Source organism: Sardina pilchardus, chromosome 15 (assembly GCF_963854185.1).
Source record: "Sardina pilchardus chromosome 15, fSarPil1.1, whole genome shotgun sequence".
In the NCBI taxonomy this organism is placed as follows: domain Eukaryota; kingdom Metazoa; phylum Chordata; class Actinopteri; order Clupeiformes; family Clupeidae; genus Sardina; species Sardina pilchardus.
Genome location: NC_085008.1, coordinates 5669599 through 5684405, shown reverse-complemented (window position 1 = coordinate 5684405; position 14807 = coordinate 5669599). Strand labels below are relative to the sequence as shown.

The following is a 14807-nucleotide window of genomic DNA, read 5'->3' as shown; positions in this document are numbered from 1 at the left end:
GTATGCAAAATAGCATTCGAGGGGATTTCAGCACACATGCGCACACACACACACACAGCCGTGGCCTCAGCCATGGGTATTTTGCCACTGCAGCTGTTCTCGTACTGGTTAATCAAGTGTAATTTGTGGAAAGTGTAATTGGCTCAGCTCACCCCCCTCCACCCTCCACCCCCACCCTAACCCGTCCCTCCCTATCCCCCTCTCCCTCCCACTCTCCACCCCCCCTCCCATCTCCCTGTCCTCTCCAGCATTTATTAGTATTGAAAGAGCTCCAGTGACTCTCGTCCAATATAATCATTGTGTATGGGAGACTCCTGGAAGCAGTTCAGTCTGGAGTTAGGACACTGTGAATGATGTGATGCATTTGGGTCAAGGATGGTTTTATATATTTAAAAAAAAAATATGTATTCTCTCCCTCCCCGGCCACTGCGGTAAATGGCCGAGGGTGAGCTAATTCTCTAATGGCACCATACTTATTCGCCAAACACCAACCCACAGTTCTCAACCCGCTCCTTTCGTCGAACACACTCAGTTGCTGGATTTCGTGTTACAGTGCATAAGCAGATGCACTACTAGAGTTGCAAATAGTGTGATATATCATTTGTTTTGTCATCACAACATTTTTGCTTCATTAAACAATGGTTAGTCAATTGTCTCTTGTTCCACTTCATCATTTTTAAGACAAGAGGTAAAGCAAGGTAAGACAAGGTAAAGCAAGGCAGCTGGACTTGTTTGGAGTTGAGAGCAACGGCTTCACTCAATAATGCTTCTGGAGCCCCATGTTGGCTGAGGGTTGTAGGTATCGCATGTGCAGTAAGGTGATGGTCATTTTATCGCATCCCTCGGGAACTGCATGTCATTATTTGGATTGCTAATGAACTGGACATTGAGAAGGTGATTGACAAATTGACAAATGCTGAACATTGAGAAGGTGCAGTTCAGCTTTATGACCATACACAGGGTTTCAAATTGGTCATTTTCATCATCATGCTGACCAGACAAATCATTATTTATGTAGTTAAATGTATAATGGCATTACTTCTAAGCTGTGTTTGTCAAGGTTAAGTCTAAACACTTTTTCTTAGAGTAGAGAAATGTTTGTTTAGAGTGTAATCGAAGAGAAATTGTTGATGCTGCTCTCAAATCAGTGTCTGGTACAGTTTATTTTGATTTTCTCTTTGCCATTTATTTTATAACACACAAGGTAATGCCTTGGTGTCTTGATGAAGACATATGGACTTCATAGACTGCCACATCCATAAGTTCATGAATTCAAACAGATAGTGTTTACGTTAGAGTAATGTCTTCCAATCACCGTCTGTACACACAAACACTGGTGACCGGAATGTGATGTGCCATTGCCATTGCTCAGGGGTGTTGTTATGGAAGTGTATAGTGCACACAAGCCCGAAATCTGTTAAATCCAACAGCCAACATGCACTCTCAAGTGGTTTATGCAAGGAGTTATTAGGTGCAAAGGCAGTGATTTTGCTGCTGGGGGCTGCTGCAGTGGCATGCTGGAGTGCTGTTAGCCGGCCGATAAGCCGAGTGAGGTGACACTTTTTTGATTGTTTTGTCACTGCCGTGTTTTTGTGTGTGTGTGTGTGTGGTTTTTTTTTTTTTTTATTCGGCTTCTTATTTTCCCACTTGAAGGGTGTCTCTCCCGATGTATTTATTTGCTCTCACAAGCTATTTCTTTTCAAGGCAAAAATCCATTTAAATGGAAGCAATTTTTAGTGTTGCTCTACAGGGAAATTGAGGCACTGCGCTTAATTTCATTAAAAAATATTGCAGGGGGAAAAGTGTTACTTGAGTCTGCCTGGGCAGTTCCTTAGACTTGTTTTCTCAAAGGCCATAATCTGGGTAGACAATAAATGTATTACAATTGATTAGCCATCTAATGCTGGTGATGTCTTAACTTAAGAAGCTTTGTCTCATTTCATTGTATACATATTCTGAATTCTGTGGCTATGTAGTCTTTTGCCAGTCATATGGTTAGATACGTGTTTGGAAAGTGTAGCCCTTTAATAGTGAGTTGTTGTTTTTAGTGCTTTTGTCCTTGTCAATGTGCTTAGGATATGAACCTTGACTTGGGGTTTTAAATGATTGACTTTAAGTCCTAGTGGACCCAGTAACAATGGAAATAGAGTTTGTTGTAGAGTGATGGATTACAGTGTGCAAAGAACAATTCCCCATCACCTTGCAGGGTTTCCTTGTGACCGGCTTTCTGTTGCAGCAACCAACACAGAGACATGTCGGGAATTCTTTATCATAGTAGCTCTTGGTCTGGTGATGTTTGGTGTACATACAGATATAAGCTGATTAGTGGACTGAAGTCTGTAAACTGTAACATTTCTCTAAGATGTTGTCGGAGATTCACTCAAACTCATTTGCTATGATTGATCATTTATTCCTAAACTCACTAGATGTTCATCTTCAAAATACTTTTTTGTCATTGATTTATCTGTTTTTACCAGTCTGGTTTTCCATTGCTATTGGCAACAATTTATATGCAAAACTTTGTACCAAGAATTAAATAATGAAGAAATGGAAATTATACACTGGCCAACTGACAATGATAATTTACCCACGGCAACGCTTATTACAGATTCAGGCAGAGATTTTGAGCATGCAAATGTATAACTTTTAAGGTCAGTAGACAGACAATCCATTTTCACTGTACACTGACTTCTCAGGGCGTGTGAATGCCATAGTGCTCAAACCCACTCATCAGTACTACCCAAACATACACACATACAGTACACACACACACACACACACACACACACACACTGCATCTCGCCAAGCATGCTGGATCGGCCTCACACGCTCTCTGTTGATGCCAGTGCTAATATCATTCTGTTGCAAAAACATACCCTGACGTCAGTAACTTGCTGCTTAATTTCCCAGGCCTAACATTACAACTTTACTTGGACTATTAGGACTATACTTGTATAATTCTTGTATTGCTGAGGAGATAACCTGGAGGTATGAGTCTTAGGTTATGCATATCACTGTGTTAGTGTGTGCTGTTATCCTATCAATGTACAAACTACCAAACTTCCTCTTAGTTTGTCTGTAGGACAGTAGAATGGTGATACCTCCACTGCCAAACTCGCCCAAAACTCACGCCAGTGTGGAGGAACATGATTCCACCATTCAAGTGACGGGAAGCCTGTTGTATAATTGTGCCGTGAAAAGCAACAACAACCTCGCAGTTTGCATCCTAAGCATGCAGTGGTATTGACACCTTGTCGATTGTGTTTATGTCGCCGGAGCAAACGACGCTGACAATTATCCCAAAACTGACCGAGGGCTGCTCGGCACCGAGGCGTCGCAGCACCCGCGGCAGTAGCTTAATGGCGATACAGATGGGGCAGAATATGGCTCAGTGCAAGAATGAGATTTTGATGTGAAGAGAACGAGGATGAGGTGTGTGTGAGCGTGCGAGTGTGTGTGTGTGTGTGTGTGTGTGTGTGTGTGTGTGTGTGTGTGTGTGTGTGTGTGTGTGTGTGTGTGTGTGTGTGTGTGTGTGTGTGTGTGTGTGTGTGTGTGTGTGTGTGTGTGTGTGTGTGTGTGTGTGTGTGTGTGTGTGTGTGTGTGTGTGTGTGTGTGTGTGTCGAGGGGTAGTGGTAAAAAGGAAGCTATGAGTCACAGATTCAATCATAACCTCTCAGGTTTGTTGTGGACATTTCATTACGGGCAAGAGAGCCTGGTGAGGAATAGAGAGAGCTTGATGGGAGATCTGAGCGAGTGCAAATTCAATGTCAAAATAGATTTTCCAAATTGGATTGCTATGGACTGCGGAGCGGACGAGTAGGAGGCCTGCGAGGAGAGAGAGGGGCACACATGTGCCGGAGGTGCCCACTGGCAGAGAGGGCACGACAGACAGACAGACAGACAGACAGACAGACTGGGCAGACAGACAGACTGGGCAGAATGATCGTTCAGAAGGTTCCTCCTGGCAGAGTGACGTTGGCGTTCGTCACTGATGTGCACACTCACACACTCTGTGCACACTCACACGCTGTGAATCATGAGAGTGTTGTCAGGAGTGAGAACTGCTGAAAAATGGGTGCGAAGTGTAATGAGTGACGCGTTCAAATGATTCGGTTCTGTGGAGGTGTGACTATCTGCTTTCTATTGGAGTTGTGAAGGGAGTGCATTGACTTGGCTGTGCTATGTTGATCTTTGTAATGAACGGAGTAATGATCTCTAGTATTGAATGTACGCGAAAGAAAGATTGTTTACTAATCCAATCCACTTTAAATGCTGTGGAAACAGGTGTATTAATAGTGTCTTACTCAGCTCTTAAGACAGACGACAGTGAAGTGGACCCTACTGCAGATTTTTCTAGTAGTGTGCTATTTGATTCATTTGACTGATGCCATTTCACCGATACTAATTTGCATCAGTGGGATCTGAGAAACCTGTTGTAATTACCACTTACACCCCAGATTTCATCAGCAGCCTGTCTGTTCTGGGACACTATAAGCCTTTAATCTGATGTATCTGGTATCTGATAGATGAAGGGAGGGGTAATGTGTAACCTGTTGTCCCTTGTTGTGGGTATGAACCATAGACTGGTCTATACAGTCTATGGTATGAACACCTTGTCTGATACAGATTAGTCTCTTTGTGTATTTGATTTCCATTTACTCAGACAATAGCCAGTTAACGTGGCAAATCAGCCTGGTAGTAAAAGATTTCTGTTCTCCACTGCCGTCAATGAACTAGATGCCCATCATCAAAGTGCTTCAACAGGGGGGGAAAAATATGGGCGTCCATGATTTCCTTATTCTGCTGATTGTGCAGCTTTGGACATCTAAGAGCATCAGAGAGATAGTTGAGTGTCAGAGGGCTCTCTCACAGGGAACAGCACTTGGAACATGTGAGAGAATTGGGAATGGGGTAAAAGTCCTCCGCTCTCTGGAGTGAGGCGAGGTCTAGGGATTGGTGTGACAGCATTCAGGGTTACCTTGACCTGCATTGTTGATACAGCATTTTTGAGAAAAATGCGGAAAAAAAAGACAAAGCACCTCTTATGGGGGCAGCCGCCCCCGGGAGGGAAATTGGCATCCTTGTTCATTCGGCTGTCAGGAAATGAGGGAATAAAAATGAACGCTTTTGTTGCGATATCAAAACAATAGATGTCTTTCGCACTACACTCAGACAAGAGTGGTGAATGTTGAGTTCCCCCCCCCTCTCTCTCCCACTTCCAATCGCTGTAATTAAACGTTCGGCATTCTTTGAGAAGAGGTGAAGAATTATTTTTGTCCTGTCTTTGTCTCTGCCTGCACTTCTGTTTTTTCCCTCTCGTCTCTGTGGTGGGGAGTGAAAAGAAATCAGATTGCATTGTGACAAAAATAGTGTGTTGCTGGGTGATTGTCATGTTAGCCTTCTGTTTTGCATCAGGACATATTGATTTAAGGCAGGGGAAATTAGACTGTCAACGTAATTCAAATATTTTACAACTGCGCTTGCTTTTAGATGATGAAAAGTCTGCTTAATGCAAGTGCTTCATAGGCATAACAAATACACACGAGAGATGTTAAAAGAGCTCTAAATCGGCCATTTTAATCTGCCTTTTGGTTAAATGATATACAGTGATGCCATGCGAGTTGCTGTGGAGGTGTTTTATGTAACAGTGTGAGGCCTTTATGTCTCTGTAGCACACTTTCTGCTACAGCAGTCCGATTTCCTGCCTTTGGGGGCACTGCTCTCGGTTTCCTCTCCCATCTGTCTTGCAGTCTCTCGCTCTCTCTCTCTCTCTCTCTCTCTCTCTCTCTCTTTCTTTCTCTCTTTCTTTCTTTCTTTCTGTCTCCTTCTGCTTCTCTTATTTCCCCTTTTCCTCCTCACATTTCTCTCTGTCCCTTTCTTCCTCCGTGACACAAAGGCCCTGTTCCTGTTCTCTTTCTCCTCTTTTCTTTTTCACAATATTGAGATCACCCTGTACTTGATTTAATCTTTAGCCATTAACAACCCCATCGCTAATCAGATCATACCGTAGGTCCGCGCTTCATCTACTCCGAACTTTGTGAATGAAAGTCTCTGTCACTCATTTTCCCACCTTTGGGAGAAAGTATCATGTATCGTTCATGCTCATAATATTCAGTTTATTTGTTCAGTTTGTTAATCATTTGTAGAAGCAGCTGAATTGTTAAATACAGACCCAGGACAGTGAGGGCCTTGGCACCACCCTACTGAAGAGGAGATAGATAATGCTGAGGAAGTGTTGTATCCTCTGCCTCCGTCTGGCATAACACATTTGTCACTCACTTTAATAAACAGATCTGAGGAACAAATTGGGTTTCTGAGGGAGGGTACACTCTCTTATTTCCTGGCCAAACAAGCATGTTCATTTATTTGGTGAAGCACATGCACGGTTTAGGAAGTAGTGTTTGTTTCTGTGCCAGCTGTTTTTACCAGAAGCAGTGAAATAGCAGGACCCTCCCAAGGGATCATCATGAGCTTGTCATTGCTGACAGAGTTGAGCTCCAGGTGCCAGATTGGTTTGTCCTGAGATGGTCTGTTCTGGGGTCACCGGGTTGAACTTGGCATGTTGAACTTGGCATGATGAAGGCTTGTTGACTTTGGATGAAGAGCATGGCAACCTAGACTACAATAATCAGCTATAACCACCTAGCCAGTGGCTGCCAGCTGCATTTTTTATTAATCTTTTGATTGTTACACAAGCAGAATGGGTGAGTTGACCACCTCCATGGACAGCATCCTCCTGACTACCAGCAGTTCATTTTTGTCCTCTCTAGAGGACCTTTCTAAACTGGAATATCTCCCACACCATACATACTACTGAGCTAACTCCTTTTGTTCTCTAAAGGGGACATCCAGGGCTTTTACATGATATCAAATTTATGGGGGTGGGGTTTTAGGAACTTCCTCCTTTTCTTCCTTGAAAATTGGGTCAATTTGACCCAGGACATTACAAGTAAAAAAGAGGAAGTTCCCAAAACCCCACCCCCATAAATTTGGTATCAATTAAAAGTCCTGAATGTCCTCTGTAGAGAACTATAGGAGTTAGCTCAGTAGCATGCATGGTCTGGGAGATATTCAAGTTTACAGTCCTCTAGAGAGGACAAAACGAACCTCTGGTAGTCAGGAGGTTAAGGCAGCGAGAGAGAGCTATAGATAACCACTACAGCTCTGTCTGAGTGGAGGCCTCTGTGGCTCCGCTTTGTGTGGGGTCCAGCATCTCTAATAGGAGGCCAGACGTGGAGAATGCCCCCCACCCTGCCCCTTCAGCTCCTCGCAGTGGGAGGCTAGGCTCTGAACACACATCCATCCAACAGACGCCCGCAAGATGAAAGAGATCTAGGCTTTGCCGATAAGGCGGAGCTAGCATTTCGATATTGATTTTTATTTTTGTTCTATTTTTTTCCCCCGGCGAGTGTGCCTCGGCCCCCCCCACCCCCTTCCCCCCAATCCTCCGCCGCTCTCGTTGAAAGGGACAGCAGAAAAAAGGGGGGTTTCCCATCCTCCACCACGTGCGGAGGCGTGCATGCGGAGTCCTGTGCTCCGCCCAACTCCAACGGCGGGGCCGGTGCCAGCGAGGCCCCAGCATGGCGTTGGCATCGCCACCGCTGCCCCTGGGCTCGGAGCGCGGTGCGCAGATGGCACGACCTGCTCATGCAGACAAGCGATGCCTGCGGGCACGTGGAAGAACCCCCAAACCCGTCCTGCCCGCTCGCTCGCTCGCAACGCGGATGTCGTCTTGTCAGGTGGTCTTGCGTAACAACGGCTGCAAGGCGCTCGTGGTGGATCCCCTCTTTCAGCAGTAGATTAGTAGTAAACAAAACGACACTGCTACTACACTGCGCTTACACTGGCTTATGCTGGACTTATGACTGTGTAACAGGGTGTTGGGTGATTTTATCCATGGTGGAATCTATGGGCATAAAAGGGCCTTGCAGGTACTCTCATAAAATGGACATCCTCATATGTCTCAGTGAGGTAAGTCGAGTTAGGTGAAGTAGGTGAGTTGTTTATCCTCCTTGTAATTGTCAGTTGATGCATAAGTGTTGTGATTAGCACCTGGATTTGTGCTACATGTTGATTCTCTGTCCCACTTTGAATTATATGACTGCCTGTGTGAGTGTGCTAACTGTAGATATTGATCCTCTGATGAAACACACTCGTAATTAGTGTCATCATTGTAGTTGCTCACTGTATAAACAGCCCTTATTTTTTACTGTATAAACAGCCCTTCTTTTTAGTGGAGTTTTAAAGGCCTTTTCATAAATAATGATATCATCATTTTATGAGCAAGCTGCCCTCAAGCCGAAGACTCATGGTACATAGCCGTAATCTTTTATGAAGTCTGCCCAAGTGTCAGGGCCACATTAATGCAGCTCTGTAGACCACAGGGCTCCAATTAGCGTTCTGTCCCAGCTCTGAGTCATGGATGGGGAATGGGATCGCCGTATGGACTCCATACTGGAGAACACTCTGGAATTCAAGCTCTAACAGCAGGACTGAGAATATTTAACATGCGACCCGGGATGCACGTTCAATGGGCAAAGGTCGCGAGCAAAGGTCAACGCCGCTACTACAGAAGTGTGTGACATATGCATCCTGCACTTGTGGCTTTTTGATGTAGCCTTTGAGGGAGTTTGGAATGGGCTGTGAGTCCTTTCCGTCTAAGGCAAATGTCTGAAAATGTTGTAATTCATGGTGACATTAAGGGCACGGAGGCCCTTTAACTGAGGCAAACGTTTCCTTTAATGTAAAGTAATATGTCCTAGAGCTCCAGTCAGGCCACCTCTCAGAAGCACACTCCAGAGTGGTGGTCAGTGTTTTGGCAGCACGCCAGCTGAAAGTCACCTGTTGTCGTCTAGCGAAATTGCTGGCACTCTCTATGAAAGTGAGAGCAGTCTGTGTGTCTGTGTGTGTTTGTGTGTGTATGTTGTGTTTTGTTGTAGTGGTCGGGGGAGAAGCGGGTGGGGTGAAGGCTGGGGTGGTGGTGGTGGGGGTGGGGGGGGGGCAAGTCTCAACAATGCCTCACAAATCACAGCTTGAACCAACAGGCCGATTTAACTGCTTCGCAGAGTTAAAATAGAATTATGTGTTTATGTCGGAGAATTTATGGCGGCCGAATGGGAAAGAGTTATTGATTGGGGCCCAGGGTTTTTCTCTCCTCTATTCCTTGACTCTCCCTCCCTCCCTCCCTCCCTCTCTCTCTCCACCCAACCCCCTCAACTCCCACCTGCTGCCTGCCTGTTGAGGCTCATATTCGTCTCACAACTGGGTAATGTGGCTCATTTGTGAGGGTCAAGGGCACTGCAAACGTTGTTAAAGTGCTGTTATTGGCCATTCGTGGCCGGCACTGGATTTCACACTCACTTGTCTCAGCTCCGTTCGTTATGGGGGAGAGATGCTCAAGCCAAAGCTGCTGCATTGTTCTGTTGTGGGGATGGACGAGGAATACCAGAGAGGATTTTCTGAGCTAATTAATGTAGGGCAGTTATTCAGAGTGATATCAATGTTTTAATTTGGATCTGGAAATGTTACATTTGCATGCTGTCAAGACTAGGTCGAACGTTTTTCCTGTGTAATAACACATTTTTCTTAAATATATTTTATAAAGGGACTTGAGGGTGGTGTTTTTTCCTCAAAAAACTACTTTATATTGGGGAACTGAAGACACATCTGCAAGTTTCATCATTAGACTTTTAGAATCGACGTAGTTTATGAGCTACATTTGTGTTCTACATAAGTAACACAGTGCTCTCATTTCAAGCACAGGAAGTATAAAAAATAGTTTAGGGAAAAAACTGTTCTACCCACACACACACAGCCCCTAATATATGTTCTCCCTATTTATATAGCTAATTAGTGAACTAGTGGTAAAAGTCTGCTTGTCTTCTTATCCTACTAAATCATATTTTGTATTTTTATCCCTACAATACATTTGTAGGAAGAGAGCAAATTTAGATGATGATATTCCCTGAAAAAATTACATTTTATATCCTAAATTATATCTACTTCTCTCTCTCTCTTTCTGCCTCTCTCTCTCTCACTCTCTCTCTCTCTCTCCCTCCTTCTCTCTGTACGACTCTTCTTGTGATGGCAGGTGAATGCAGACGGCCAGAAGCTGAGTCATGCCGGGTCGCAGCCTTGCCTGTCCCAGAGCGCCCGGGCCTGCTCGGAGATAGCTATGAACAGCTGCAGCCGCTACAATGGCGGCGTGGGCAGCAGACCGCTGGGCAGCCTGGGCGCGTCGCGCCGCAACCTCGCCGAGCTGGACTCGGAGACGCAGCCCCTGCAGACGCTGCACAGCTCCGGCCTGGAGGTGGTGGTGTCCAAGGGCCACGACGACGACGACCTCCTCCGCCACCACCACCACCACCGCAAGGCGTCCGGCGGGAGCCTGCCCCGGGAGGGGGGAGGCAGCGCGGGGGCGAGCGGAAGCGGTGGGAGTCCCGGGGAGGCGGGGGAGGCGAGGGGCCGCAGCGGCAGCGTGCGGGCCATGCAGAAGAAGAACAAGGACATCGGCATCAAGCTGGGCCACCGGAGGGCGCTGTTCGAGAAGCGCAAGCGGCTCAGCGACTACGCGCTCATCTTCGGGATGTTCGGGATCGTCGTTATGGTGACGGAGACGGAACTTTCCTGGGGGATTTATTCCAAGGTGAGCCGGGGGGGAGCCTGTTGCGTGTGGAGAGTGGTCAGTGGAGCTTCTGCACGCAAACACACACACACACACACACACACACGTACACACATACACACATACACACACGTACACACGCCATTTTGTTGTGTGAGCTCAGCCAGTTACAGGCCCATCTTGACCTCCTCTTTCTCATCCTCAGATTTCCCTCTCTCTCTCTCTCTCTCTTTCTGTCTTGCCCTCTCTTTTCTTTTGGTACACCTCCTTTAACCTTCTTTATTCTCTCTTTCACTCCTTGTTTTCATCCCTGCACTGCCCGTTCTGTCCTCTCTTGTCCTCCTCACCCCTCCCTGGTCATTTCACCCCCTCTATTTCTCTCCGTTTCATCTCTTTGATTCTCTCTCTCCCTCTCTCTCTCTCTGTCCCTCTGCATTTCACTACCACTCCGTTTCACTGTGGCTATCAAAAGAGAAAAAAAGCCTAGCCCTAGTGCACACATAATGACACAGGAATAAAAGTGGCGATAGAGAGAGAGAGAGAGAGAGAGAGAGAGAGAGAGAGAGAGAGAGAGAGAAAAGAAATAGTGTGTGTGGGGGAAACCACCACCTCTCTGTTGTGCACAAACACAATCAGGAAACATGAGCTCCCTGAGAGCATGCAGTAAACACACCTGTGCACACCCGTACACAAGCGTGCACACACACACACACACACACACACACACACACTCACACTAACACACATACATTCAAGCAATCATTCAAACACACAAAGATGTTAACCAATTTTCATAGTCATATTGTCAAATAGCCTCCCTTTGCAATAAGTCACCAACAATGGACCACACCATCCCATGGCATTGTCCATCACATGAAAACACCCCAAATCATTTCCTCTGTTTCAGCACTATCCCTTTAAAGGCCTGGCCTAATTTTAGCCTGTTTAACAGCTTCAATTGCAAGCAGCGCTGGTGTTCAGTGACAGACAAGGGCTACATTAGACGGGGATATTTTACCTATCGGGTTCTTAACATAGATGAGCTTGTTAAGTCACTTTAAATAATTAAGGGAGGGCATAATTAAGAGCAAGGCTCGGGGCCGCCCGCGGCGTCGATGGTGGCGATGGGGAGAGTCTGTGTGTGGGTGGCGAGTAGCGCAGAGCAGCGTGCGGTGGGGTGGGGTGGGGTGGGGTTGGTTGCGCAGGCGTTGTGCTGAGCACGCTCGGAAACGGTCACAGCCACTTACGACGCTTAGGCGCCGAGGGGGGTCTGGTTACTGAAGTGTGGGCTTGTTTGAGATCATTCACTAAGCCCACTAACCGCCCTCCTAACCCTCACGTCCTGCAACACACACATGTGCAAACACACACACACACACACACACACACACACACACACACACACACACACACACGCAAACATGCAGACCATCGCTACTGACTCCCACACAAGTGAGCAGCGCTGATGGAAGGAACCAAGTTGAGGAGGTCTGAGCGTACCTGAAAAGAACGGAAGGCACTGCCACCTCCACCGCCACCTCCTCCTCCTTCTCCTCCTCCTCCATCTCCTCTCCCTCTTTGTTCGCTGATGCCTAAGCTCTGTGCCACGCACCCTCCAGCCCTCCCGACCCCCCCAGCCCCCCTCCCCCTTCTCCTGCAGTTAGGGTTTCGCCGGGTGGGTGGATCCGTTTGCAGGTTGGCGGGTGGGTGGAAGTGGACACATGATATTAGGCAGAGAGGGCTCTTTCCTCCCATTGTGCCGCCGGCCCTTAATGTCCGAAGGCAGCGCAGCGTAGCATAGCGTCGGCCACTGCCTCTGCTGCTGTGGCCCAGGAGACACGCCGGCCAGAATGGAGCAGTCTACTGATCCGTAGCACCTCCACGAGACCATATGTGTGTGTGTGTGTGTGTGTGTGTGTGTTTATGTGTTTATGTGTTTATGTGTCTGTGTGCGCGTGTGTTTATGTGTCTGTGTGTGTGTAGGTTTGTGTGTGTGTAGGTTTGTGTGTGTGTGTGTGTGTGTGCGTGTGTGCGCGTGTGTGTGTGTGTGTGTGTGTGTGAGTAGTGTTGCTTTCATTCGTCTTTGGTCTCAGTGTATTTGCGTTTGTCTTTACATATTTACCTCTCTGTTTGTGTGTAAGTGTGAACCTCTGTTACTGTACTGTATATTTGCCCTTGTGTGGGTTGTTTTGGGCACATGTGTGTTTCTTTGTGTTGTGTGTGTGAGTGTGAGCTTCTCTTTACGTCCTTATCAAGCTTGGAGCTGTGTCATTGTCCTGCCATGATGTTGTGAAAAAGCCCTCGCTAGTGGACTGGTGGTAGAAAGCAGGTCTAGTCCAGATTGTATGTCAGACAAGTGAAGAAACTACACTTCTGGAAACAATAGAGTCAGTTTTCTGAGCACCAGATTTGCTAATTTGCACCATGATGGAAGCAGCTTGTACTTTTGTTTACCTTTTTATATCTCCCCACCACTTTTCCTCTTGATCTGCTTTAGATTCCTGCTACTTTAAAGAAGCTTCACAAATAGAGTATTTTGTTGAGTCTTGAGGAATTACTGTCCTGTATTCCCTCTCAGATGACACCTTATTAGCATGTATGTATGTTCCTTGATGGCTAAACGTTAGATTCCTCGTAATGTCAGGCAGTGGTCCAGTGATTCCATTCACCTCTGCCTTTGACACTGCTGTGGCTGCTGAAAATGATACAGTTACATGGCAGTAAGATACGTTGATTATGCGATCAGTCACAGGTTTGGTAAATTCTACGTAATTGAATAAGCCTGCATTTCCTGTTGCTATTTCTGCAGCAGTCTCTAGCATGTGCATCTGCCCCTATGTCTCAGTTCATATGCCTTTGCTTACTGCGCTGAGATTTCTCCCCATCTCTCCATATTCCATTCCATATGTGCAGTATGGTCCATGTTGTGAGCCAATGTACATTTGTATTTGTATGTTTTGTACATGTCTGTGTGTGCGCATATGTTATCTGTATGGTATGTATGTGGCATACATATGTATGTGTGTGTGTGTGTGTATGTGTGTATGTGTGTGTGTGTGTGTGCATTTGTGTGTGTGAGTGTGTGTGTTTGTTTGTGTGTGCTCACATTTTTGATGCATCTTTCATTCATCATGAGCACCAAACAGCAGCGTCCACGTAATGGAAATGAGAGCCTTTAGACGCATCCCCGGAGGAGGACGCTCACAAGACAAATGAGGGTTTTTAAAGCATTAGCCTGCCAATGTCACCAGGGGCTCTCTCTCCAGCTCTGTCTCTGTCACACTCACTCTCTCTCCCCCTCTCTCTCCCTCCTGCTTCTCTCTCTCACGCTTTCTCTCTCTCCAGTTCTGTCTCTGTCACTCTCTCTCTCTCTCACACTCTCTCTCTAGCTTCTTCTCTGTCAAACACTTTCTCTCTCTTTCTATCTCTCTCTGTTCCTGTCTCACTCTTGCTTTCTCTGTGTTTCTCTCACTGTCTCTCTCTGGCTCATTATCTCTCTCTCTCTCTCATTCTCTCTCTCATTCTCTCTCTCTCTCTCTCTCTCTGTCTGTGTTTCAGCCACAGCTTCAGCCAGGCATCTCAGCTGCTGTAGCTGATCTGTGAGCTCTGTCCATCTCTCAGGGTGTCTGTCCACTTACATCTTTGTCCACGCTGAGGAGGGCCGAAAGCTCACCTTGGTTCACTTCACACACACACACACACACACGCGCACACACACACACACACACACACACACACACACACACACACACACACACACACACACACAGACACTCACTATAGGCCTTATAAAGTGTACTAACAATGAAGACGTGTTTGTATGGTGAGGCTGATCAGATGTCGTCAGATGGGGTTGTATAGTGAAACTGGTATCGGAGAAAAAAACCCCAAATAGAAATGTGTGAATACAGAATCCACAACGTTTTTAAAATCCTCAAGGCCCAAATGGATTTATCGGCTTTGTACATTTCTGGTAGGAATGTGTATGTTAGGCAGCGTCGGTGACAGTAATGCAGACTTCCAGCGCTGCGCCATGCTTGGAGAGGAAGACAGCGTGTGGAGAGTGGGCGGAAAAACACTTTACCTGGCCGGAGGGGAAAGAGCATTACTGAGTTCATGGCTTCAGAGGGAAGCCTCCGAGATCTGATGATTCATCACTGTCCTGGTTAAAAGATTTAATGTT

The 14807-nt window shown here is 46.4% G+C and overlaps 1 protein-coding gene across 1 annotated transcript in view; it reads left to right on the top strand.

The window, feature by feature from the left end:
• The window catches only part of kcnn1b (potassium intermediate/small conductance calcium-activated channel, subfamily N, member 1b), a 42396-nt gene that overhangs the window by 3472 nt on the left and 24117 nt on the right, over positions 1-14807 (top strand). Inside the window, exon 2 of the mRNA XM_062556937.1 lies at positions 10091-10645. Coding sequence (XP_062412921.1) covers positions 10175-10645 — 471 coding nt within the window. The 5' untranslated portion in view covers positions 10091-10174. The remainder of the gene's footprint in view (positions 1-10090; positions 10646-14807) is intronic.